Consider the following 26,460-nt stretch of genomic DNA (forward strand, 5'->3'; position numbering starts at 1 on the left):
GATAATCCCCTCTTCCCCACTACTGTATCCGGAATTATCCACTCAAGTAAAGAACAAGAGTCATTTAGTATTTCTCCACTTTCAGTGCAGTTACAACACAGGACTTACAAAGGCCCACACTGTGATATTTACAGCCAATAGACACAGTAAGCCCTTCTGCAGGGTTCTCACACACACACACACACAGAGGATACTTGAGCATAGTTTTGGTTGCTGAGTGTAGTAGTGTGTGGATGTTTGTTCCCTCTTCACGCATTACAAGTCTATCTGCATTCATCTTGCACTGACTATGCATACTTAGAAATACTATATATAGTGAGCTCCAAAAGTATTGGGACAGTGACACATTTGTTGTTGTTTTGGCTCTGTACTCCAGCACTTTGGATTTGAAATGACTATGAGGTTAAAGTGCAGACTGCTTTAATTTGAGGGTTTTTTCATCCATATCATATCATTTTTGTACATAGTCCACCCCATTTTAGGAGACCAATCGGTATTGGAGAAATTCACTTATGTGTATTGAAGTTGTCAAAAGTATAGTATTTGTTCCCATATTCCTAGCACTCAATGATTACATCAAGCTTGTGACTCTACAAACGTGTTGGATGCATTTGTTTTGGTTGTGTTTCAGATGATTTTGTGTCCAATAGAAAAATGTAATAATGTATTGTGTCATTTTGGAGTCACTTTTATTGTAAATAAGAATAGAATATGCTTCTACATTAATGTGGATTCTACCATGATTACAGATACTCCTGAATGAATCATTATTAATAATAATAATAATAATGAGAGAATGTTAGACGCACAAATGGGGGGGGTATGATATTTGTGCATCTAACTCATTGAACTTTAGACTACTTTAATACGCATACAATTTCTCCCAATACTTTTGGTCCGCTAAAATGGGGGGGGGGACTGTGTACAAAGTGCTGTAATTTTGAAACGGTTCACCGGATATGGATTAAAAAGTTAAACCGTCTGCATTTTAACCTCATAGTCATTGTATAATTTCAAATCCAAAACAACGACAAAATATGTCACCATCTCAATATTTTTGGGAGCTCACTGTACACACTCTGTCCCCCCCCCCACACACACACACACTTTCATTCTCATCATATGCTGCTGCTAGTCCGTTCTTTAGTTTACTCATATCATTATCTAGCCTGATGCATCGTTGGGAAGGGCTCGTAAGTACGCATTTCACGGTCTGTTGTATTCGGCGCATGTGGCAAATAACATAACATTTTCAAGGTCAGACAGACATTCTTACCAGTTCACCAGTGAAGAGAAGAGGCTCTTGAACCACTGTTGCACCGCAAAGCTCCACCATCCACTCCATCTGACCTGGAGAAATGGGAGAGCGAGAAAGACATACATCCTGATTAAGAGACAGAGGTCAGTGAGTTCCCCAGAGCCTTCATTAATAACGTGACTCTTGAAAACCTTCGCACGTCTACGAGTGATCCAAACAACTCGTAGGGCATCCAAAGGGCATCGTCAGATGCTTTTTATTGCCCCACTGCGTCACTTTATTCACAGAACATCTCTGGTAAAACATATAATCAAGATGTTTAGGCTGCCTGACAGTGCAACTTAGTCTCAGAGCATTGCGTATTATTCTGTACGTAAAATCGGTGACTCTCCATTTTGTATGATACGTATGGTATATATTAATTTGTGGATGTCTATCACCCACTTCGTATAAGAAGCTACGAATTACAATATGTTATGAATTTGCAAAACGTATTATGTGCACACACACAACACATGACCAAAAGTATGTGGACACCTGCTCATCGAACATCTCATTCCAAAACCATGGGCATTAACATGGAGTTGGTCCCCCCCGGTTGCTGCTATAACAGCCTCCACTCTTCTGGGAAGGGTTTCCACTAGATGTTGGAACATTGGAAGCAAGTCCCTGCAGCATTCAGCCACAAGAGAATTAGTGAGGTCGGGCACTGATGTTGGTCCTTTAGGCCTGGCTCGCAGTCGGTGTTCCAATTCATCCCAAAGGTGTTCGATTGGGTGGAGGTCAGGACTCTGTGCAGGCCAGTCAAGTTCTTCACACCATTCTCGACAAACCATTTCTCTATGGACCTTGCTTTGTGCACAGGGGCATTGACATGCTGAAACTGAGGACAGAGGATTTTTACACGCTACAGCACTCGGCGGTCCTGTTCTGTGGGCTTGTGTGGCCTATCACTTCGTGCTCCTAGATGTTTCCACTTCATAATAACAGCACTTACAATTGACCGGGGCAGCTCTAGCAGGGCAGACATTTGACGAACTGACACGTTGGAAAGGTGGCATCCTATGACGGTGCCACGTTGAAAATCACTGAGCTCTTTCGTAAGGCCATTCTACTGCCAATGTTTATAAATGGAGATTGCATCGCTGTGTGCTCAATTTTATACACCAGGCAGCAATGGGTGTGGCTGAAATAGCCGAATCTTCTAATTTGAAAGGGTGTCCATATACTTCTGTATATAGAGCATATGTTAGGAATTTGGAAAACGTAAAAGTATCAAAAAAGTAGAAAGTCGTTGAAAAGTTGCTAATTAGCTAAAATGGTCAAAGTTGTCCATGATTCGATTCGAACTCGCAACCTTTGGGGTGCTAGGCGTTTGTGGTATACGCCCACCCCGACCAACCACCCTACTTTTGTAGCTAGCTGGGCTGGCATTTTATCCAGGTAGGCTAAGACAACAACAAAATAAACAGTGTACGGTATCATGACAGAGTCATAGACCGTTTAGGCAACATGAAAGAGGAAGATGGTATTGGCGTTTCTCGACAAGTCAACATGTTTTTTTCTACTTTTCTTTTTCTTTTTAGGCGATTAGACGATGTTAAAAGTTGAAATGGTGCTGGAATAGTGGGGGCAGCGCATGTTTTCTTTGTGGTAACTCAGTGGTTCTAAATCAATAGCTGTTTACTAGTCCGAAACATTAACTTGCTTGACCATGCAGTAGGTCATTTAACTGTTTGTTACATGCAATATGTTTTGTGGACTTCACTGGACAGATGTTGCTCTCTGGTATTGTGATGAAACAAAGGTGTGGTTGAATTTATTCTGCCACTGTATCTTCCTATGGTCTCGGCCTTAGGCCTATGTATCATAGTGTCGAGGCATATGAATTAACAGGTCATAGAGCAAACAACACAATTATCACAACACGTGGGTTGTAAAATAGCTTTTATTCCTGGCTTGGCTTCTCCTGTGATTTTACCCATGCACCGCTACTGTTTGCAGCAATAGGTGGTAATATCGCTCGGAGCTGATCCCTCGTCAGTATTGTGGAATAATTTGAATGTTAATTTGAATGAAAGCTGATCCAAGAGCAGCACTGCTTTTCTTTCAATCCTATCAGTATCAACACATGGTCTAATCATGCACTTAGCGAACATTCTCTCTACATTTAAAAGTTGGCTTGAGGCCCTGATCATCTTAAGTAACAGTCGAACAAGAAGGCCGCTAAACCTCGTCATGGATAGGTATCAACTCCTTTTTTCACAAAGTCACCAGACTTAATTTCTTCCTTACCTCCTTTCCCTTCATCTTCCACATCCCCAAAAACTAATTAATTAGAGCGTGGATTCATTACAGGATTTGATCACACGAATGGGAAGAGCTACGGAGAAAAGTATAAAAGGATGGACGTAGCAGTGGGTTGGTGGAGAGACGACGATTAAGGAGAGACCCTCACCATATATGTATTAATAGGTTGGTAACATAGAACCTGTCCATGAAGACCACGTCATTTCTTTCTGACGTAGGTGTTGGCGGTACACCGGTATGATGTTGATATGGATTTTGCCATATCGTGCTTCTACATCTGCATTGCTTGCTGTTTGGTGTTTTAGGCTGGGTTTCTGTATAGCACTTTGTGACATCGGCGGATATAAATAGGGCTTTATAAATACATTTGATTGATAAATTAATACACGTATGAAATAAAGCGTTTTTGTTTCGTTCATTTCAGCCGAGTTTCTTCTCGGACGTTACACGCAATCTGTCTGGCAATCAAAGTCAACAAACAAGCACGCGCAAGTGCAGAGTCAGCGGAAATTTTGTGAAGTAAACTCCTTCCGTTAGCAAAAGTTCCCCCTGAAAATCAAGCACCGAGAATGACTGACAAGGAAAATAACGATATTGATGTTGATTTGCAGGACGACGAATAATTGGTTCAAAAAAAGGGGGACTACTCTGTCGTTTGGAACTGGTTTAGCTTGATATCCGACCTTGACCAACAAACAGTACTGTGTAAATTGTGTTGACGCACTAGCCAAAAAGGTGGAAACACCAGCAATCTTTTTCACCACCTGAAAACCCTGCATGTGCACGAATGTGAAGAATCTACCAGAATGCGTGCAACAAACCCCCGGCACAATTCCCAAGACATCTTCAAGTTAGACCCGCACTCAGCTATCACTCAAGGCATCATTCGTTAGTGGTATTCCCTATGACAAAAAGAGCAAGAAGTGGAATGAGATAACGAGTGCAATTTCGTATCACATAGAGACATGGAACCAATTCAAACTGCGGAGGAAGACAGTTTCAGAAAGTTGATTCGAACTCTAGACCCAAGATATGAGATGCCGAGCCGTAAATACTTCAACAACACGTCTGCCAGAACTCTACACAGAAAGTCGGGGGCAGAGTTGCCAACAAAATCCCTAACCCTGCATTCTTCTCTACCACTGCCGACTTATGGTCAAGTCGGACCACAGAGCCATACATTAGCCTCACGATTCATTACATTGACGACAACTGTAAGCTGCAAATTAAAATGCCTTCAGACCTCTTATTTCCCAGACGACCACACCGGAGGCATAATTGCAGCTGGGCTGAGGGAGGCACATTCATCCTGGGGCTTGAAAGAGTCACGTCAAGTATGTATGACCACCGACAGCGGATCGAACATGGTCAAAGCATTGGAGCTGAACAAAATGGACAAGACTAGGGTGTTTCGGACACAGGCTACACATTGCCATTGGTAAGTTTCAACGTCCAAAAACAGCTAGGTACCAGACTGTATTCCCTCCTCTAAAATTATTCCAAGGTTCCTTTGGCCAATGAATGACTACACCATCGCAAAACCAACCTAAAACCAGAGGTGATTTCTGGTTATGAAATCATATGGTGAGAAGATTGGAACACTTTTTACACGCTCTCATCAGAGTTGGGGTGTACAAAATGAACAAAAAGTAATATCACAATATTTTCCACTGTCCGTATTATAACTACATAATATCACGATATACTGTACATTTTCATTTGATTTGAAGTATCACTTTATTCACTTTGTTAATGTCTTCAGTCTGTCTCGTTTTTCATTTGTGTCGGTCTTCATCCACAGGTGGTGTGATGTTCAGAGAGTTTCCATCACATTGCTTGGCTATACATGGGGTGTCCGGCCCTTCTCCTGGACAACTACTGGGTGGTTTGTTTTGCAGAGTTATATTCGGTACCCTTTTCACATTATCGAGTCCACACAAACAAGCCCGGCTGTACTTCCCTTCACTGTGCTAACCTGGTTACGCATTCACCGTAGTGGCTGGAAAAAACATTGTGAAAAGTTTGCCACTATAATTTGAAAAGGGTATAATGTTGCTGCTTAAGAATCAGGACAGACTTTAGACAAGAAACATGGGGGAAGGGACAAGAAACATGGGGGAAGGGACAAGAAACATGGGGGAAGGGACATTTACTGAAAACAATATATTTTGTGGATCTAGCCAAGAATTTGTTCACTTCAGGAAGAAAAACTTAATTCCAAACATTACAAGGTTAGAAACGTGTAAATCAACAAGCTACATATAGGAAACCAACCGCAGCATTGATGATTCTTTGCTTTCAGGGCTCGTGTTCACAGCACTTTGTAATTGCACTCTATATCCCAGTGAAAAACCAAATCTGCACCAACAAAGTGGCACTCGTTTTATTCATTCTTAACTTTTATTCAGTCTGGTAAGTCACGGATAAATTATCTTTTGCAACCTTGTTATTCAATACGCAAAAAATTTAACATTTTCAAACAAAAGATATTTTCTACTTCAAGAAAATCCTCATTTGGGGAAAGCCAAGTAAATGCACATGGTGTAGAGATGATATAGATTGCACTTATTGTATATGATACACACAGTGGAAGCAGGAAGGTAAATAATAGATGAAGACCCTGTTGAGACATGTTGCCGAGAACAGACTCCAGTTGTGTACCCTCTCCACGTGAAAGAAAGCCAAAAACGCATGCATGCACGCACACCCGCTGACACTAGTCATTTAGCACGTAATCTAAAGCAGGCGTTCTCAAAGTGGGGTCCACGGACCCCTAGAGGTACTGCGGGGGGATCCACCCCTCTGTTTAAACAGCAGATTAAAGCATTTTGGAATAAGTAAAACAATGTAATATTATGAATCTACAATTTGTGTTCTCGACATGGGCCTGGGAGGCTCACAGGGACATTGGCATTCACAGTACTCCACCAATTACAATTATTATTTGTATATTTTTTTTTAAACTTTAAATTAGTGTAACTGTCCAGTGAAAATCTCACTCATCCTATAGTCGTATTGGTGGCCAATGTTCCCTCTAAGCTTCACGGGTGAGCGGCCATGCACGTCCAAGACTGCCTCGCAGAAGAAATGCCAGGCCCGCGCAGAGACGAAAGAGATTGAACGTCACCGAGTTCACCCCATTACTTTGCACTATACAGAGCAACGTTTTTTTTTCCTTCTGTGATCCAATCAACATTATATCAGCCCCTTTTCAATGCAACAAACCTAACTTTTCAAGATTGAGTTTGTGATTATGTTGTAGGCAGGCACCTGAGTATAATTATATTGGTGAGGATAGCCCAGGAGTGGTCTTTCAAATCCCCTGAGAGTGAATGTGCTTTTCAGATCAGAGCTATGCGTGTGCACATTTTTGATATTCTTTGAAGTTATCAGTCCAGTTATAGATAGGTATAGGTCAGCAATTTGGAGTTACTGCTTCCTACAAGAGCACAACAAGTGTAGGCTACATTTCTTTGAAAAGCCAGTCAGGTAAAAATCTTATGTCTTAATTAAAAGGGTCAGTGTTGAATTGAATATGCAAATAAGCCCATAGGCAGAGGGGTAGAAAACATTGTCTAATTCTCTGTATGGTATTAATAATGACTTTTATTTTGTGGTTTCTTGCATCACACAACACAATAGAATTTACAGTCACCTATTTGGCCCTATTAGTAATCAATTTCAAGTAATATATATATATATATATATATATATATATATATATATATATATGTCTCATGCAATGTATGCCAGCATTGAACACCACATATAGGCCACTGTAGGATGTCATAGAAATCATGAGCTATTTCCATGTGAAAATGTTATGGGATTTGCTTAATTGGTTTTGTTGGTAGGCCTACATTAAGCTCAAATAGTAGCCAATATACTATTGTGGCTGTCTAAAACTGTCAGGGTACAGCCTCAGTGTCTACTGTAAACATACGCCAAAAGATGCACAAAAAAAAATCATACGAATGTTCAAGTTTCCGCTCACAGGACCTAATATTTGCTCAGTGTCCCAAAACATTTACAGGGAACATTGTTCGTGGCCAAAGCATAAACTTGAGGAAAAAAACAACACCTCAAACTCAAAACAGACAACCGTTTAAAAAGTGCTTGTCATTTCCTCATTGAGCTGGCCAATCAGCAGTCTACTTGTATTCATATTTTTAATGACCGGTATATGCCCACATCATTCTGTTGGGGTACTCCCACACCATTCCAACACAGAAAAGCTGATTTTGAACATGCGTAATTACCATTTTTTTTTATGGAAATCTGTTTCCCACATAATGTAATTAATTATTGGTCATGATTCATAGAAATCTTGAAACAGTGGGCAGTTACTTTAAGCTTTAAAACTGCAAGTATTTCTCTCTGCCTCATTGCAAAATGTGTAGAACTGCAGAAAATTTGCTTGAAAACAGTAACTTTTTCCTTCTAATGCTAAGAGCCAGGCCTTTAAAATGTTCCTTCCCTGGGCCCGAGAATTGGTTTGTCTGGCCATGCACTGCCGAAGTCATGGTAAAACTCCTTGTATGCAATATATTTTTTTTTTATCTCACCCGAGTTGATTATGATGGGGTGCCTGATGAATTTGCGATCAGAAAAGGGGTCACAGGCCCCAAAAGCTTGAGAACCCCTGATCTATAATGCACGCGCAAACCCATTAGCCAAGCCTGCATTGTTCCAGCCTGCAGAAATACACATTAGGAGCACTTTGATGCCCCAGGACCTTCATCCATCCATCCATCCATCCGGAGAAGAAATGTTATTGCATGACGGAATATGAACTCTCCTCTACCTCTTCCGAACAGTGTCTCTTCTAATGCGGAGTGGACAGAGAGGACAAGATATAGATAACCTTCACAGTCTCTTTCCATCAGTGTTTGGCGCTTATCAGATTTGTGATGAAGGGAGAAGATTGAACCTCAAACTCCAACTACCTACAGTGCCTTCAGAAAGTAGTCATACCCCTGAACTTATTCCACTTTCTGCGTCACTACTTCACAGGAGCACCATTTCAAAGTAAATGTTTAATTTTTTTTTAATCAAAATGCATTTTTGGGCAGTAATACCTTCTGGAACATGTGAACTTTCATGTGCCTTAATAACAAGCTTGTATGCCATCTGTAAATACAAATACAATTGTTAAATTACGAGCCTAGTTGGTTAATCCACGGAAAAAGACAGCAACCTTCCTGCTAGCCATGATTGGCTGAGATATTGAGTGGGCTGGACATGCCGCGAGAGGAGTTCGGATTGGTCTGCCATGTAGTACTCTTCTGTCCATAACGAGAGCTGGTCAGTAGGGTTTAGGTAATCCTTTCTAAAGCGGCTTTATTTAAAGATATCACGTAGTAGAACTGCTTAAGTGTTGCTCTCCACTTTCTGGAGGACCGAGTTGAGTATGATAGCTAAGGAGATGGAGAAAATTCTGGCGTTTAATTGCAAATATGCAGACGAAGTCGAAAAGAGAACACACAAAGGCTGATGTATAAAACAAGTCTCCGGATTACATCTTTAAACGAAGGGCAACCATGGAATCCATGACAGAGAGAGAGAAGCGTCCATCCATGTATACGGGTAAGATAGTCTAGCTAGCTAGCTACATTTTGAGATGTGTGACCCGATTCAGGAAACTAGGCGTATGTCGTGGGTCACTACTTCACAGGAGATAATAAAATTGTTGGTTAGTTGGTTAGCCTAGTTGGTTAAGCCTAAGGAAGACAGCAACCTTCCCGCTAGCCATGATTAGCCAAGATCATGAGCGGGCTGGACATGCCAGATGAGTTCGGATTGGTCATATAGCACGCTTCTGTCTTTTTGAGCTGGCCACAATGTGTAGGTAATCCTGAAATTTTATGTATCGCGTATTAAAAACTTAAGACTCCACTATGCAAGTGTCCATTTCAATAGAAAGTCACTGCAACAACTTTTTCATAGCACTCTCATCTGAGTGTGCCAGAGCGCAGAATAACTGACAAATTTATGAACGCCCAACGCCCGTTGAATATGGCCGGGGTTAGTAAACGTTGGCAAAAAAGACCAACCAGCTCTGCTAGGGCGAGTAAATTGATTAGAGTGAGCTGTTCTCTCTTTTGTATCTGCAATTAGGTTGCAAGCTAGCCAACATTAGCCAGTTAGCAAGGGTGCTTGACTGCTATTGTCAGGTCAGAACACTCGGATCAACCCTACTTTTTGGCCAGAGCGTCCAGTGTGCGCTCCAAAAGCGAAACGCTCTGAATTTACAAAATGGCCAATCTGACAACACCTAGAACACACTCAGGCACTCCAGATTAAATTTACAAATACACCTGTAGTATAAACCAGCCTTTAGTCTTGAAATCTTTGGTTGTTTAGTACATAGCCTGATTCACATGTGAATCCTTAAATAGATGGGTGGTGCTGAAGCTTAAAGAGGGTGTGAACGATGCTGAATGGGTGTAGACAAACAAGAGTTCTCCAGTTTATTAACTTTCTAAGCAGAATTACTTTCCCTATTGTTCCTCAACTGTAGTGTATGATTGACAATTTTCTAGCTCTTACTTTTAACTAATGTAAAAAACAACTTCAACACCATTTGCCCATGTACTCTTATATTCACCACCTGGCACAGCCAGAAGAGGACTGGCCACCCCTCAGAGCCTGGTTCCTCTTCCTAGGTTACGGCCTTTCTAGGGAGTTTTTCCTAGCCACCGTGCTTCTACATCGCTTGCCGTTTGTGGTTTTAGGCTGGTTTTCTGTATTACACTTTGTGACATCTGCTGATGTAAAAAGGGCTTTATAAATAAATGTGCTGCTTGCTTGCTTCAAATGTTTCTACCTAAGACCGAATCGAGCCAGTCGGTCACATTTTGTTACAGCCCGAATTCCATTTGGAATTAAATATGTTTTTCCTCACCCATTTACACACTGTACTCCATCATGAGAAAAAAAAAAAAATATTTGCAAATTTACTGAACATGAAATATCTAATTTACATTAGTATTCATTCCCCCGAGTCAATACTTTGTAGAAGCTCTTTTGGCAGCCATTACAGCTATGAGTCTTTTGGGGTAAGTCTATGAGGTTTCCACACCTGGATTGCACATCATTTCCCTATTATTTAAAAAAGTATTCAAGCTTGGTTGAATTGGTTGTTGATCATTGCTAGACAATCATTTTTCAGATCTTGCCATAGATTTTAATTCACTGTCTTCTTGGTAAGAAACTCCAGTATAGATTTGACCATGTGTTTTGGGTTATTGTCCTGCTAAAAGGTGAATACATCTCCCAGTGTCTGGTGTAAAGCAAACTGAACCATGTTTCCTCTTGGATCTAGTGGTTTCCTTCTAGTGGTTGAATACTTATTGACTCAAGACATTTCAGCTTTTCATCTTTTATTAAAATTGTAAAGATTTCAAAAATTCTAGTTTGGGGTATTGTGTGTAGGACAGTGAAAACAAATTTTAAAAATCTATCAATTTTAAATTTAGGATGTAACAAAATGTGGAAAGAGTCAAGGGGTGTGAATACTTTCTGAAGGTACTGTACTAAAAAGAGTCTCCAAAAAGAGTGAAAGATTACATCCTATGACAATTTCAAAATGTTTACATGTTTTCAGACCCTTGGCACCAACTTTACTCCACAGTTACCCCTAAGGGCAAAGAATTGCTGTAAATGTTCAGGTAAGTGGCAAAATAAAAGGAAACACTTGAGTAAATGAGGGATACAAATTATATTGAAAGCAGGTGCTTCCACACAGGTGTGGTTCCTGAGTTAATTAAGCAATTAAAACATCCCATCATGCTTAGGGTCATGTATAAAATAAAAGGTGCCCAAGTGTCCATTATTGGTTCTACCATGGCTAGAAGAAGTTCTTTAGTGACTTTGAAAGAGGGGTCTCAAAGGAGCATAGTTGGTTTAAAGGGTGTGTGTGTGTGTGTCAGTCACCAAATCTCGACTTAATTAAACACTTATGGGAAAACCTTTTAAGTAGTCTAGATTAACCATTCAAATTTATATTTGTTGCAAATTTTTGTGGATTGTTATGTCAACGACAAAAGGATTCCTTTGTTTTGGAAGAGGCCTTAACATTGAACTCCCACAACCTTCCTGTTTTTTTTTTTGTGTGACTAACTTTATTTGATGAAATAATTCTGCATTTTGAAGGGTGCACATTTTTGCTTTTTCATTAACATTGGGACTATTTTTTGTTGGGATTCTATTTGGACTTTCTAGGATTTTGACTGTTTTTGGTCTAGTTGAAGAACATCTATTAGTTTGGTGGATAGAAACGCTATCAATATATGCATATTTTGTTAACTTTTCATTTTGTCGGGTTTAAAAATAAATAAAAGTTTTAAAATTGAACCTTTATTTAACTAGTCAAGTCTTGCTTTGGTCACTCAGGTGAAGACATAAGAACACAGTATTTCTTTGAACTTCTATAATGTAGCATGGTTTGAGGTCCAAGCTGGTTGTTAAACTCTAGCTATGACTCATCCATAACTTTCAGTCAGTTCTCATCCCTCCCATAGACTATCTGCACATTGCAATTTTTAACCATTCAATAAATTGACAGGTACAAAACAATGGGCTTCAAACTGTTCCCAACGTCAGAGAACTAGTCCTCTATGCCAGAGTGTGTGTGTGTGTCAGTGAGTTTGTGAGTCCTACAGTTCACAGTGGTAAATGAGGGGGACTGGGTAGACAGAGGTGGATTCATTTTCTTGTCTCTATAGAGACAGTGGTACTACCAGGAGCCCTGGGGAGGCTTTCCATAAATGAAGGCCACCTTTTGTTTTTCCTGGCACCCAGTAGTCTTCCTTTTTGCCTTCTCACTTTTATCCTTTCTTTAAAAAAAATATATCTATACACAAATTAAAAACAGCATAATATCTCTTGCTCCATTAGCCAACATTCCCAAAGTTCAGCCGACTAGCCGTCACCTGCAAAAGGCTCGAGGCGAAACGGATGATACTTCTAATTTAAATGGACTTCTATTTTGAATGAAGGTTCGAGTAGAGAGAGTACTGCATTTTCCCCCAAAAATATGAAAACATCCACCATTACCAAATAAATCAATGGTATTTTCTAAAAGAAAAAATTCAAGCAAACCTAAAAAAAATAATTTAAAAAAGTGTTCCATGCTCAGCCCATTTCTTGGTGAGGTGAGATTGTGTGTAGTATGGTCTGTAGCAGGTTCTTTTCTGGTCAGCGTTGCAGTTACTTACCAGTGGTCATATCGGTGAAAGGGCCTTGGAAACAGATCTCGTAATCCTTCATCAGCAGCTAGGGAAAGAGAGAGACAGGAGCTCAGTTTAGATTGAGTAAATTCAGGAGATAAGACCTTCCTCCATGTGAGGCACAAAGGCCCAAAGCAACATCCAGGTCCTGTGGGACCATAACATTCCATTGAAACCAGTCGAGCCAAAGTTGGGTGGGGGTTCCACCCTGCCTATACAATGGTAGGGAAAACACTGTATTAAACCAAAAGCCCTAACTGCTTTTGAATCCAGTGTGGTGTCAAACAGAACATGGGGACAAAAAAAGGCTCAAGCTGTACAGAATTCTCCATGGTAACAGCCATGCTTTTGGCAAAGTGCACCGCCAGTCAGGAACATCTCTACCGTTTACTGTTAATTTAGGCCTATAAATGGAAAAAAAAAGTATGTTCTAAATGGGTATCTCATGAAGTACTTCATTATCAATAGTTAACATTTGTCCAAACAATAAAGTTATTTATAGCCAGTCAAGCCATAAAGCGACAAAACTGATTTCACATCAAAGCCTAGGTTAATATCCACGATACGGTTGGATGTTACGGTTTTTAGAAATAAAGCTCCAACCTGTTTGACCGAGAAATGCTCAGTCTCCATCCATAATGATCGTTAGCCCGCGGTGGCGGTCTGATGAACAAACATCTCGCTTACATATTTCTCATTTAGACACCTAATGCCCTTCAGGTGGAATTAAAACAAGGACATGATAACACACACACACACACACACACACCCTCCCTTTCACCCACCTCCCTACCACCCACCCACCATGCCACACTCACATCTTGCAATCAGCAAACGCCTAGAATACCAATTTATCGGTTTGACTGTCTGTCCTGTTCGTCTGGCGACAGCGAGCGAATATGAACACGGCAGTCTGTCTGAAGCCATCAAGGTGGAGAGACTGTAATCGGGTCCTCAAATAGGCCTGAAATTACTGGTTAATTCAATTAGGGGCCTCCTCAAAGCAGCCAATAATACCAACATGACATCAAGCCATTTCAAATTTTCCTCTTCAGTTGCAAAGGTTCCTCTGCTGCTGCTTTCAGATCTGGCCCCACTCCAAAAGGAGACGAAAGCACCATTAGAAAATGGGTTTGACTTTTTAAAGCAGGACTAGGCGTGTACTCCAAGGTGACATATCTAGTGGTTTGAAGCAGGTGCTGGAGATCAAAGAATCTGTTCAGCAAAAAGTTTTTAAAAAAGTAAAAGACTGCACACATCTTGTAATATGGGGGTGTATTAGTTTACATGCAATATGGGGTAATAAGGTGTAATAGAATACCTAGGTGTACATTTGGGTTGGAATAGTGCAGGTGTGACATGGGGTCTGGGATGTATTATGGGGTTTAATAGTGAAGGTGTAACAGAACAGGTGTAAAACTCACACTTGTGTCCCCTGTGGTCCGTGCTCTCATGGGCCCTTGGTGATCATGTCCGTTCACAACGTCTCCTCGCACCTCAAATGACGTCTGTGTGGGTTGGGGGCGACGAAGGGTTAAAATATTCTTAATAGGGAAGTCGGTAGTATCATTTGTCATTACGACCAAGACATTGTGGAAAAACAATACCAGTACATTACCAAGAAAAATACAAATGAAAGTCCATGCTTCACAAACAGCTGCGCCCATCAATAGTTTAAAAGATGAGACTCAATGGGAAACATGGAATATTCTGTAATCTACTCTTGGAATATGACATGCAACCAGAGTGTGTACCTCATTTAAGACTGTCCCTTGTTTGAAACACTCGGAAATCCCTGTGGAGTATAGGAACAAAAAGAATGCTTATATTCGGCAACACAAACGATCCCCATTTTCCTTGAGCTGTGTTACGTAAGAAACCTTCTCTTCCCTGTGGTTTCACATTAACACTGGTTTCCCTAAAATCGGTCTGTGGTGAGGGGACAAATTAGTGACGGAACTCTGAACTCACACTGGAAGCTCACCACCCACTTCCTGCCTGCGATGCCCAGGAAGTACTTGAGCGTGCGCTCACACACCAGATCACCATCTGTGACGGACAGACAAACAAGAGGTAGGGTAGACGTGAGAATACACACACATAGAACACATAGTACACACAAATCACAACTTCAATGAATATCGTCCATAGCGTTTCATAAAAATGGCCTCAAAACACTTTGTTTTAACCTCACCCAATGAAATCACTGTTCACAAATACGTTGTTGCCATGTTGGGGTTTTGTGATTTGATGACAAGATTTTCAAAATGACAGTAAGATCATGAACTGAACTTGGGAGAACCAGCAGTAAATGGTAGCGCAGAGCATCAATCGGAAATCCATAGTCGTATTTTACAGTCACAGTGGAGTACGAGTCAGCATTCTGTGGGAAATGAATGCGTCACCGCATGTGATCCACAACCAGGTTAGCGTCAGGAAGTCCGGTGATACTTCATCAATCTGCGTAATAAAGTTACACCTTTATGAATATGACGTTACACTAGATATCAAGCATGCAGTTGTTGACAGTGCAGAGTAGACAGCTGACCCACGGCAATGAGTGCGTAGGCGAGAGCCCTGCTGTGATCTTAGAGATGGTGCCTGGAGCTTCCTGTCTGGTGGTTGGCCGCACACACACACACACACACACACACACACACACACACACACTTTCCTATCATTAACAGTCTTGTCCTCAGTTAAGTCTGTCTCAATCCACAACCATCTACAGTGCATTCGGGAAGTATTCAGAGACCTTCACCTTTTTCCACATTTTGTTACGTTACAGCCTTATTCTAAAATGGATGAAAGCATTTTTCTCCTCATCAATCTACACACAATGCCCCATAATGACAAAGCAAAATATCACATTTCCATAAGTATTCAGACCCTTTACTCAGTACTTTGTCAAAGCACCTTGGTCAGCGATTACAGCCTCGAGTCTTCTTGGGTATGACGCTCGAAGCTTGGCACACTTGTATTTGGGGGATTTCTCCCATTCTTCTTTGCAGATCCTCTCAAGCCCTGTTTGATCAGGTTCAAGTCCGGCCTCTGGCTGGGCCACGCAAGGACGTTCAGAGACTTGCCCCGAAGCCACTCCTGCGTTGTCTTGGGGTTGGGTTGTTGTCCTGTTGGAAAGGTGAACCTTCACCCCAGTTGGAGGTTCTGAGCGCTCTGGAGCAGGTTGTCATCAAGGATCACGCTGTACTTTTCTCTGTTCATCTTTCCCTCGATCCTCACTCGTCTCCCAGTCCCTGCCGCTGAAAAACATCCCCACAGCATGATGCTGCAACCACTATGCTTCCCTGTAGGGATGGCGCCAGGTTTCCGCAAGACGTGACGCTTGGCATTCAGGCCAAAGATCTCAATCTCGGTTTCATCAGACCAGAGAATCTGGTTTCTCATGGTTAAGAGTCCTTTAGGTGCCTTTTGGCAAACTTCAAGCGGGCTGTCATGTGCCTTTTACTGAGGAGTGTCTTTCGTCTGGCCACTCTACCATAAAGGCCTGATTGGTGGAGGGCTGCAGAGATTATTTCCTCTGTGGAAATAGGAGAACCTTCCAGAAGGACACTCTGGAGCTTTGTCACCTCCCTGAACAAGGCTGTCACACCCTGCCCTTAGTATTCTTTGTTTTCCTTGTTATTTTGGTTAGGTCAGGGTGTGACATGGGTGATGTATGTGTTTTTTTCTTGTATGTTTATGGGGCTGTTTCCTTTCTAGGTATATTGTATGTCTATGGTTGCCTAGATTGGTTCTCAATTAGAGGCAGCTGTCTATCGTTGTCTCTGATTGGGAACCATATTTAGGCAGCCATATTCTGTGGGTACTTTGTGGGTGAATGTTTCCGTGTCGGTGTTTGTTTCACCACACGGTACGGTTTTGGTTAGTCACGTTTAGTTTATTGTTTTGTAGTGTTTCGGTTTATTCATTAAAAACAACTATGGACACTTACCACGCTGCATTTTGGTCCGATCCCTGCTACACCTCCTCTTCAGACAAAGAGGAGAAAATCAGCCGTGACAAAGGCCCTTCTCCCCCGATTGCTCAGTTTGGCTGGGCGGCCAGCTCTAGGAAGAGTCTTAGTGGCTCTAAACTGATACCATTTAAGAATAATGGAGGCCACTGTTCTTGGGGACCTTCAATGCTGCAGAAATGTTTTGGTACGCTTCCCCAGATCTGTGCCTTGACACAATCCTGTCTCTGAGCTCTACGGACAATTCCTTTGACCTCCTGGCTTTGTTTTTGCTCCGACATACACTATCAACTGTGGGACCTTATATAGACAGGTGTGTGCCTTTCCAAATCATGTCCAATCAATTGTGGTAAATTCATGTGGACTCCAATCAAATTGTAGAAACATCTCAAGGATGATCAATGGAAACAGGATGCACCGGAGCTCAATTTCGAGCTTAGGTCTCATAGCAAAGGGTCTGAATACTTATGTAAATAAGGTTTCGTTTAGAAATATTAATAATAATTATTTATACATTTGCAAAATTTTCTAAAAACCTGTTTTCACTTTGTCATTATGGGGTGGTGTGTGTAGACTGATGGTCATTTATCATTTTTTTTAAATCCATTTTAGAATAAGGCTGTAACGTAACAAAATGTGGAAAATGTGAAGGGGTCTGAATACTTTCCGAATGCACCGCTAAGAAGTCACCACATTGAGGGCAACATGTCAAGGGCAAGCTTGTATCCATTAGTGCACATTGTAGCAAAACATTTTGCAACAGAAATCAAAAACAATTGTCTCTTAAGTAGAGGCAGTCCCTCCATGTTTCAGTCCGTTTTCTTCCATTTGGTGCCTAATGAATATTACTTAGGTGTGGAATTCTAAACGTCTGTTTTAGTCTAATGACCATGGTGAGATAACTCTTTCTCGCACACAGACCCAAACTTTCCTCCTCCTACTCCTCCTCAACCTTTCACTGCCCCCGAAAGATCAAGAACCTGCACACTTTCATTTGGCAGTTGCCGGGGTAACGGCTGCCATTAACGTGGCTTCCTTAACGCACTCTTCAGCTAATGTTGTGCTTTGGAGGAGGCGGCTTTGAAATCCAAAGAATCCATCAGAGCACGCAATTAAGGCTTGAAGACTGTGTGTCTGTGTCTGTGTGTGTGTGTATGTATATGTGTATAGAGGGCTGTGTGTTTGTGTTAGGGATGGGAATTGCCAGAGAACTGATACAATATTGTCACGATACTTAAAAGTATTCACACCCCTTGACATTTTCCACATTTTGTTGTGTTGCTGCTGGAATTTAAAATGGATTAAATTGCGATTTTTTTTTTTTTGTCACTGGCCTAAACACAATACACCACAATATCAAAGTGGAATGATGTTTTTAGAAAATGTTTACAAATAATAAACAAAGAAAAAGCTGAAATGTATTGAGTTAATAAGTATTCAACCCCTTTGTTATGGCAAGCCTAAATATGTTCAGGAGTAAATATTTGCTCATAATGAGTTGCATAGACTGCAATGATAGTGTTTAGCATGATTTTTGAATGACTGCCTCGTCTCTGTACCCCACACACACAGATAATGGTAAGGTCCCTCAGTCGAGCAGTGAATTTCATACACAAAGACCAGAGATTTTCCAATGCCTTGCAAAGACAGGCACATATTGGTAGATGGGTAAAAATTTAAAAAGCAGACATTGAATATCCCTTTGAGCATGATTAAGTAATTAAGTGCCTTCAGAAAGTACTCATACCCCTTGACTTATTCCGCAGTGTTACAGCCAAAATTCAAAAAGGATCAAATATATGTTTTTTTAATCACCCATCTACACACAATACCCCATAATGACAAAGTGAAACCCTTTTCGATAATTGTTGGAAATTTATTGAAAACGAAAGAGAAATATTGAATTTACAAAAGTATTCACACCCGTGAGTCATTAAAGTTTGAATCACCTTTTGGCAGCGATTACAGCTGAGAGTCTTTCTGGGTAAGTCTCAAATAACTTTGCCCAAATGGAATTACCCATTTATTATTTTCGAAATTCTTCAAGCTCTGTCAAGTTGGTTGATGATCATTGCTAGACAACCAATTGGTTGTCATAGATTTTCAAGTAGATATAAGTCAACTAACTCAGCCACTCAGGAACATTTTATGTCTTCTTGGTAAGCAACACCAGTGTAGATTTGGCCTTGTGTTTTAGGTTATTGTCCTGCTGAAAGGTGAATTCATCACCCAGTATCTGGTGGAAAGCAGACCGAACCAGGTTTTCCTCTAGGATTTTGCCTGTCCTTAGCTCCATTCCGTTTCTTTTTTATCCTGAAAAACTCCCCAGTCCTTAACAAATTACAAGCATAACTATAAGATGATGCAGCCACCACTACGCTTGAGAATATGGAAAGTCGTACTCAGGAATGCATTCTATTTTCAGCTAATATAACACTTTGTATTCAGGACAAAAACAGAATTGCTTTGCCACATTTTTTGCAATATTTTCTTTAGTGCAAACAGGATGCATGTTTTGGAATATTAGTTTTTTTCTATACAGGCTTCCTTCTTTGTACTCTGTCAATTAGGTTAGTATTGTGAAGTAATTACAACGTTTTTGATCCACCCTCAGTTTCTCCTATAAAATCCATTAAAATGAACAGTTTTAAATATAACGCTTTTTATTCAGAACATAAAGTTAATTTCATTGCCACATGTTTTGCAGTACTACTTGTGCCTTATTGTAAACCGGATGCATGTTTTGGAATATTTTTATTCTGTTCAAACTTCCTTTTCACTGTGTCATTTAGGTGTCATTTAGGTGGAGTAACTACTATGTAGTTGATCCATCCTCAGTTTTCTATCACAGCCGTTAAACTGTTTTAAAGTCACCATTTGCCTCTGTGAAATCCCTGAGTGGTTTCCTTCTTCTCCGGCAACTGAGTTAGGAAGGACGCATGCATCTTTGTAGTGACTGGGTATATTGATAAATCATCCAAAGTGTAATTAATAACTTCACCGTGCTCAAAGGACTATTCAATGGCTTATCGTTGTTGTTTTTACCCATCTACCAATTGATGCCCTTTGCGAGGCATTGGAAAACCTCCCTGGTCTTTGTGGTTTAATCTGTGTTTGAAATTCACTGCTCGACCTTACAGATAATTGTATGTGTGGGGTACAGAGATGAGGTAATCATTCAAAAATCCTGTTAAACACTATTATTGCACACAGAGTGAGTCCATGCAACTTGTCATGCGACTTGTTAAGCACATTTTTACTCCTGATCTTATTTAGGCTTGCCATAGCAAAAGGGGTTGAATACTTATTGACGCAAGACAATTAACTTATAAGAACATACCGTACCAGTCAAAAGTTTGGACACACTGCATTCAAGGGTTTTTCTTCATTTTTACTATTTTCTACATTGTAGCATAATAGTGAATCAAAACTATGAAAAGAGTAAGTGTGTCCTCCACAATCACCGAACCTCAAACCAATTGAGATGGTTTGGATGAGTTGGACCACAGAGTGAAAGAAAAGCAGCCAACAAGTGCTTAGCATATGTGGGTACTCCAAGACTTGGAAAAGCATTCCAGGTGAAGCTGGCTGAGAGAATGCCAAGCATGCACAAAGCTGTCAAGGCAAAGGGTCGTGGCTACTTTGTAGAATCTATAATATATATTCATTTGTTTAACACTTTGTTTTATTACATGATCCCATGTCTTATTTCATAGTTTTGATGTCTTCACTATTATTCTAAAATGTAGAAAATAGTCCAAAATAAAGAAAAGCCCTTGAATGAATAAGTGTGTCCAAAATTCCACTTCGACATTATGGGGTATTGTGTGTAGACCAGTCACACAAATTCTACATTTAAATCCATTTTAAATGTAGGATGTAACAACAAAATGTTGAAAATGTCCAGGGGTGTGAATACTTTCTGAAGGCACTGTAGCTAGTACATACTGGCTAAAACTTGACATTTACAGATACCGATACTGATGATACTGCCGGGGCGGCAGGTAGCCTAGTGGTTAGAGCGTTGGACTAGTAACCACTAGTCGTTCTGCCCCTGAACAAGGCAGGTAACCCAGTGTTCCTAGGCCATTATTGAAAGTAAGAATTTGTTCTTAACTGACTTGCCTAGTTAAATAAAAGTAAAAAAATAAAAAGCTTATAGGCCTAATGTGTATTGTGAAGGCTATACAATAGATCCTTTGTCCTCCCGGTGTTGTACACTTACAATATAATCAAGAAGTATTGTTAAGGAAACTGTCCACTGGCACTCAGACAAGGATGCATAAATACAGCGGAACATATGTAGGCCTACCTTTTACAACTGATCCCTGTTACATTCAGCCGTGGCCTCCACCAAGGCACTGAGCGCTAAATGCCACAAAACCATGCTATTATATACACTCCGGTTTAATGAGTTGCGAAATAAATGTAGTCGCAGTGGAAAGCTCGGATCCCCCCCCTTTCAAAAGTGCTTTTAGAATAATATTGAAAATGTATTTAGCATAAAATGTACATAAATAATTTGCATACATGTCAAAGTGTAGGTGATATGCGAATTAGCTTACAGCTTCTCATGTCTACACCAATGCTGAAATGGAGATGCCTGAAAATGTAGCCAACTTTAATTAGACGTTTGATTACATAAATATAGGCGAAACGCCAGTCGTGTTTGATAAATGTAATGAAGGACAAACGTTAAGGTCTAAAAGGCTTGATTCTGTCGGCATACTTAAAGCACGGCTCATTCACATAGGAGAGAAATGACAGTGCCTGCTATGCACCGCCCATTGGAATCGGAGTTGAGGCAATCAGCATTTTGAAACCCTTCAACCAAACTTAATTGTTTGTCATTTTATAAGGCATGTCTACCTAATCTTGTTTCAAAGTAGTCTAGCCAAAAACCGACCATTGAAATGTTGAGGTAATTATTAATGCCGTGAGCGTATTTCTGCGGTTATTATAATAATTTTATCAAAATTTGAAGCTAAACGTTCTGATCTGTTGCATCAGCCTCATTGCTTTTTTACATTTATTTTGGATTTACAGTGGTTGAATGAATTTGGGATCTACCATCCCACAACTGTCCCAGAATCTGTTTTGAACTGTGCAAGACATTTTTTTTTCTATTGTCTCCGGGACGACTAGATACCCTTAATTTCAAGCCGCCTCGAGATAAATATTTATTTCTCACACAGAACAACAAGCTGAGCAATAGAATAGGTAACCTTTTCTATGGGGGAACAGTAGATTGACATAGGCCAGTGATTATGCCGTTCATTTCTTGAACTGTGCAATAATTTTTTTTTTTCTATCGTCTCCGGGACAACCAGATGCCCTTAATTTCAAGCCGCCTCAAGATAAATATTTATTTCTCGCACAGAACGACAAGCTGAGCAATAGAATAGGTAACCTTTTCTATGGGGGAACAGTAGATTGACATAGGCCAGTGATTATGCCGTTCATTTCTTGTCTTGTTGGCTGAGGAGAGATAAATGTAGACAGTTCTTCAAAGGGTGCCCCGGAATTCGACAAGAAGGACGCACACCGTTGAATCGGTCTTCACTTGTACTTCGGAGCTGTGAGGGCTGTGAGAAGGAGCTGATCACGTGACCGGCATTGGCTAAGAAGAATTGAGATCTGAGAAAGCCATGTGAGTGAGAGGTGCTTCAGAGCACGGCGATTGGTAGCAGGGGGAAGGGAATTATAATGATTGTATTCAGCCGAAGGGCACATTGGCCACAAGGCATGGTTTTTTGGAGGGGGGGGGCATTATGGACACACAAGCGGGAATCAAAGGCCATGCTGCCGTGAAATTCACGTCCTGGACCTACCCGAATTAGTCCAAAAATAAATACTTCTTTAATTTTCTGTAGTGAAAGGTCACCCCACACTAACCTGTGTTCATGATGACATGGGTGGTCTCGGACGTCACTTGTGAACACACACTGCCTCCCATCCTCTTGGCAAACTTTTTCACCATCGACTGGAGAGAAAGTGGAAAAATCTGTCCTCAGTAAGCAAACTCGAGACTCAAGTGCCACAGAAGTACAACCAGCATCTTAGAAGGTAGATTAAAGTTATATTAAAACCTAATAACATCAAGTATTATCACACATTAAACACCTGGATGTGTCACAGAAACATTTACCTGTTCAGGTGCACTGAGTCCTGATGCTACCAGCACCAACTTTACCCCAGCAGGTTCCCGCAGTGCAGTGTGTGTTGATGGGTGTGTGTTTGCATGCTGGATGACCACCGGGGTATCCTGGACCTCCAGCCCAGCTGAGGGAGCATTGGTCCCGCTGTGCACTCTGACCACTGGCGACACCTGGTTGGGCCTCGCTCTCATGCTGCTCCTTAGGCTCCGTCCTGACTGTCTGCCAAGCCGCCCTGCTGACATAGACACGCAAATACATTCATATACTACAAAATAACACTAATCAATCAAAACCGTGAACTAACAAACATGTAATACTACTATGGACGTGTATAAAACAGACTAGCTATGTCCTCCGTAAGGCAACGACAGTACAGGGACAAAGTAGAGTCGCAATTCAACGGCTCAGACACAAGAGTCCCTGCATGTGGCAGGGACTCCAGACAATCACGGATTATAAAGGGAAAGCCAGCCATGTCACGGACACCGTTGCCTCACTCCCGGACAAGCTAAACACCTACTTCGCCCGCTTCCAGGAAAAACAACACCTAGCCGCCGACGTGGGCTCCCGCCGCTCACGAGGACTATGTGCTCCCGATCTCCATGGCCGACGTGAGTAAGGAGTTCAAGTGCGTTAACCCTCGTAAGGCTGCCAGCCCAGATGGCATCCCAAATCTCATCATCAGAGCATGTGCAGACCAGCTGGCTGGTGTGTTTATGGGACATAGTCAATCTCTCCCTATTCCAGTCTGTTGTCCCCACTTCAAAATGTTCACTAGTGATGCACAGATATGACATTTTTGTCTGATACCAATATCCAACATTTTCCTTGCAAAAAAAACCTTAACTATACTGATACCCCATATTTAAAACTGTTTGCATCCTTTTAAGCATTCTACTACAGTTAAATAGTTAACACCCACATGAACGCAGCAGTCTAAGTTACTGCATCTCAGTGCAAGAGGCATCCCTACAGTCCCTGGTCCAAATCCAGGCTGGATCACATCCAGCTGTGATTGGGAGTCCCATAGGGGGGCGCACAATTAGCCCAGCGTCGTCCGGGTTTGGCGTCGTCCGGGTTTGGTTTGGTTTATTTTACCTTCATTTAACCAGGTAAGCTAGTTGAGAACAAGTTCTCATTTGCAACTGCGACCTGGCCAAGATAAAGCATAGCAGTTCGACACATACAACAGAGTTACACATGGAATGAACAAAACATACAGTCAATAATACAGTAGAAAAAAAGAAAACAAAGTATATATACAGTGAGTGCAAATAATAAGGTCAAATAAGGGAGTTAAGGCAATAAATAGGCCATGGTGGCTAAGTAATTACAATATGGCAATTAAACACTGGAATGGTAGATGTGCAAAAGATGGATGTGCAAGTAGAGATACTGTGGTGCAAAAGGAGCAAAGTAAATAAATACAGTATGGGAGTGAGGTAGATAGATGGGCTGTATACAGATGGGCTATGAACAGGTGCAGTGATCTGTGAGCTGCTCTGACAGCTGGTTCTTAAAGCTAGTGAGGGAGATGGGAATCTCCAGCTTCAGTGATTTTTAAAGTTCGTTCCAGTCAGTGGCAGCAGAGAACTGGAAGGAAAGGCGACCAAAGGAGGAATTGGCTTTGGGGGTGACCAGTGAGATACACCTGCTGGAGCGTGTGCTACGAGTGGGTGCTTCTATAGTGACCAGCGAGCTGAGATTGCTTGGTAAAGCCCCGCCCTACCAAGCAGAGACTTGAAGATAACCTGTAGCCTGTGGGTTTGGCGACGAGTATGAAGCGAGGGCCAGCCAACGAGAGCCTACACGTCGCAGTGGTGGGTAGTATATGGGGATTTGGTGACAAAACGGATGGCACTGTGATAGACTACATCCAGTTTGCTGAGTAGAGTGTTGGAGGCTATTTTATAGATGACATCGTCGAAGTCAAGGATCGGTAGGATGGTCAGTTTTACGAGGGTATGTTTGGCATCATGAGTGAAGGAAGCTTTGTTGCGAAATAGGAAGCCGATTCTAGATGTAATTTTTGATTGGAGAAGCTTAATGTGAGTCTGGAAGGAGAGTTTACAGTCTAACCAGACACCTAGGTATTTGTAGTTGTCCACGTCTTCTAAGTGAGAGCCGTCCAGAGTAGTGATGCTGGACGGGCGAGCAGGTGCGGACAGTGATCGGTTGAATAGCATGCATTTAGTTTTACTTGCTTTTAAGAGCAGTTGGAGGCCACGGAAGGAGATTTGTATGGCATTGAAGCTCGTCTGGAGGTTAGTGAACACAGTGTCCAAAGAAGGGCCAGAAGTATACAGAATGGTGTCGTCTGCGTAGAGGTGGATTAGAGAATCACCAGCAGCAAGAGCGACATCATTGATGTATACAGAGAAGAGAGTCGGCCCGAGAATTTAACCCTGTGGCACCCCCATAGACTGCCAGAGGTCCGGACAACATGCCCTCCGATTTGACACACTAAGCTCTATCAGAGAAGTAGTTGGTGAACCAGGCGAGGCAATCATTTGAGAAACCAAGGCTGTTGAGTCTGCCAATAAGAATGTGGTGATTGACAGAGTCGAAAGCCTTGGCCAGGTCGATGAATACAGCTGCACAGTAATGTCTCTTATTGATGGCGGTTATGATATCGTTAAGGACTTTGAGCGTGGCTGAGGTGCACCCATGACCAGCTCGAAAACCAGATTGCATAGCGGAGAAGGTACGATGTGATTCAAAATGGTCAGTAATCTGTTTGTTAACTTGGCTTTCAAAGACCTTAGAGATGCAGGGTAGGATAGATATAGGTCTGTAGCAGTTTGGGTCTAGAGTGTCTCCCCCTTTGAAGAGGGGGATGACCGCAGCAGCTTTCCAATCTTTGGGAATCTCAGACGATACGAAAGATAAGTTGAACAGGCTAGTAATAGGGGTTGCAACAATTTTGGCAGATAATAATAAATAAAAAAAGAGAGGGTCCAGATTGTCTAGCCCGGCTGATTTGTAGGGGTCCAGAATTTGCAGCTCTTTCAGAACATCAGCTATCTGGATATGGGTGAAGGAGAAATGGTGGGGGCTTGGGCGGGTTGCTGTGGAGGGTACAGGGCAGTTGACCGGGCTATGAAACGCCGTTGGGTCTTGTGTGTCAACACACTATTTGGCGTGTCAAATAACACGTTATATAGGTATGCACGTCAGCTTTGACATTGGTTTTGCACATCGGCGTTAAACTTGATACGTTCACCAATATATCATGTATCCCTAAACATAAGCATTTCGCTGCACCTGCGATAAAATCTACAAAACTGTGTAACTGTGTACGCGACAAATGATTTGATGCAACTTCATGGCAACACACAAACACTCTCAGATTAAAACAGAGAGGGGTATTCTCTATACTACTATGGCTTTTGACTCTGTATTTTCTCGACTCCTTCTCAAAACTCATTGGGGAAAAAAAAGAAAATTGGGGGGGGGCCTCAGACCTCCAAAATTATTTTTGATCTTATTAGTTCAATGCCATTGTAGTAGCCACTGGATCCGTGGACTTAC

General features: G+C 41.5%; 1 protein-coding gene across 2 annotated transcripts in view; it reads right to left on the bottom strand.

Annotated features, from left to right (window-relative positions):
• The window catches only part of LOC109876862 (BRCA1 DNA repair associated), a 48,438-nt gene that overhangs the window by 8,253 nt on the left and 13,725 nt on the right, over positions 1-26,460 (bottom strand). The window contains exons 13-19 of one of the 2 annotated variants that reach the window (XM_020469223.2): positions 22,920-23,164; positions 22,667-22,754; positions 14,770-14,847; positions 14,553-14,593; positions 14,223-14,306; positions 12,787-12,844; positions 1,277-1,350 (exon numbers count right to left, since the gene is read on the bottom strand). In XM_020469223.2, the coding sequence (XP_020324812.1) occupies positions 1,277-1,350; positions 12,787-12,844; positions 14,223-14,306; positions 14,553-14,593; positions 14,770-14,847; positions 22,667-22,754; positions 22,920-23,164 (668 nt within the window). The remainder of the gene's footprint in view (positions 1-1,276; positions 1,351-12,786; positions 12,845-14,222; positions 14,307-14,552; positions 14,594-14,769; positions 14,848-22,666; positions 22,755-22,919; positions 23,165-26,460) is intronic. The other variant, XM_020469224.2, reaches the window with a different exon arrangement.

Source organism: Oncorhynchus kisutch, linkage group LG20 (genome assembly GCF_002021735.2).
Source record: "Oncorhynchus kisutch isolate 150728-3 linkage group LG20, Okis_V2, whole genome shotgun sequence".
Lineage (NCBI taxonomy): Eukaryota > Metazoa > Chordata > Actinopteri > Salmoniformes > Salmonidae > Oncorhynchus > Oncorhynchus kisutch.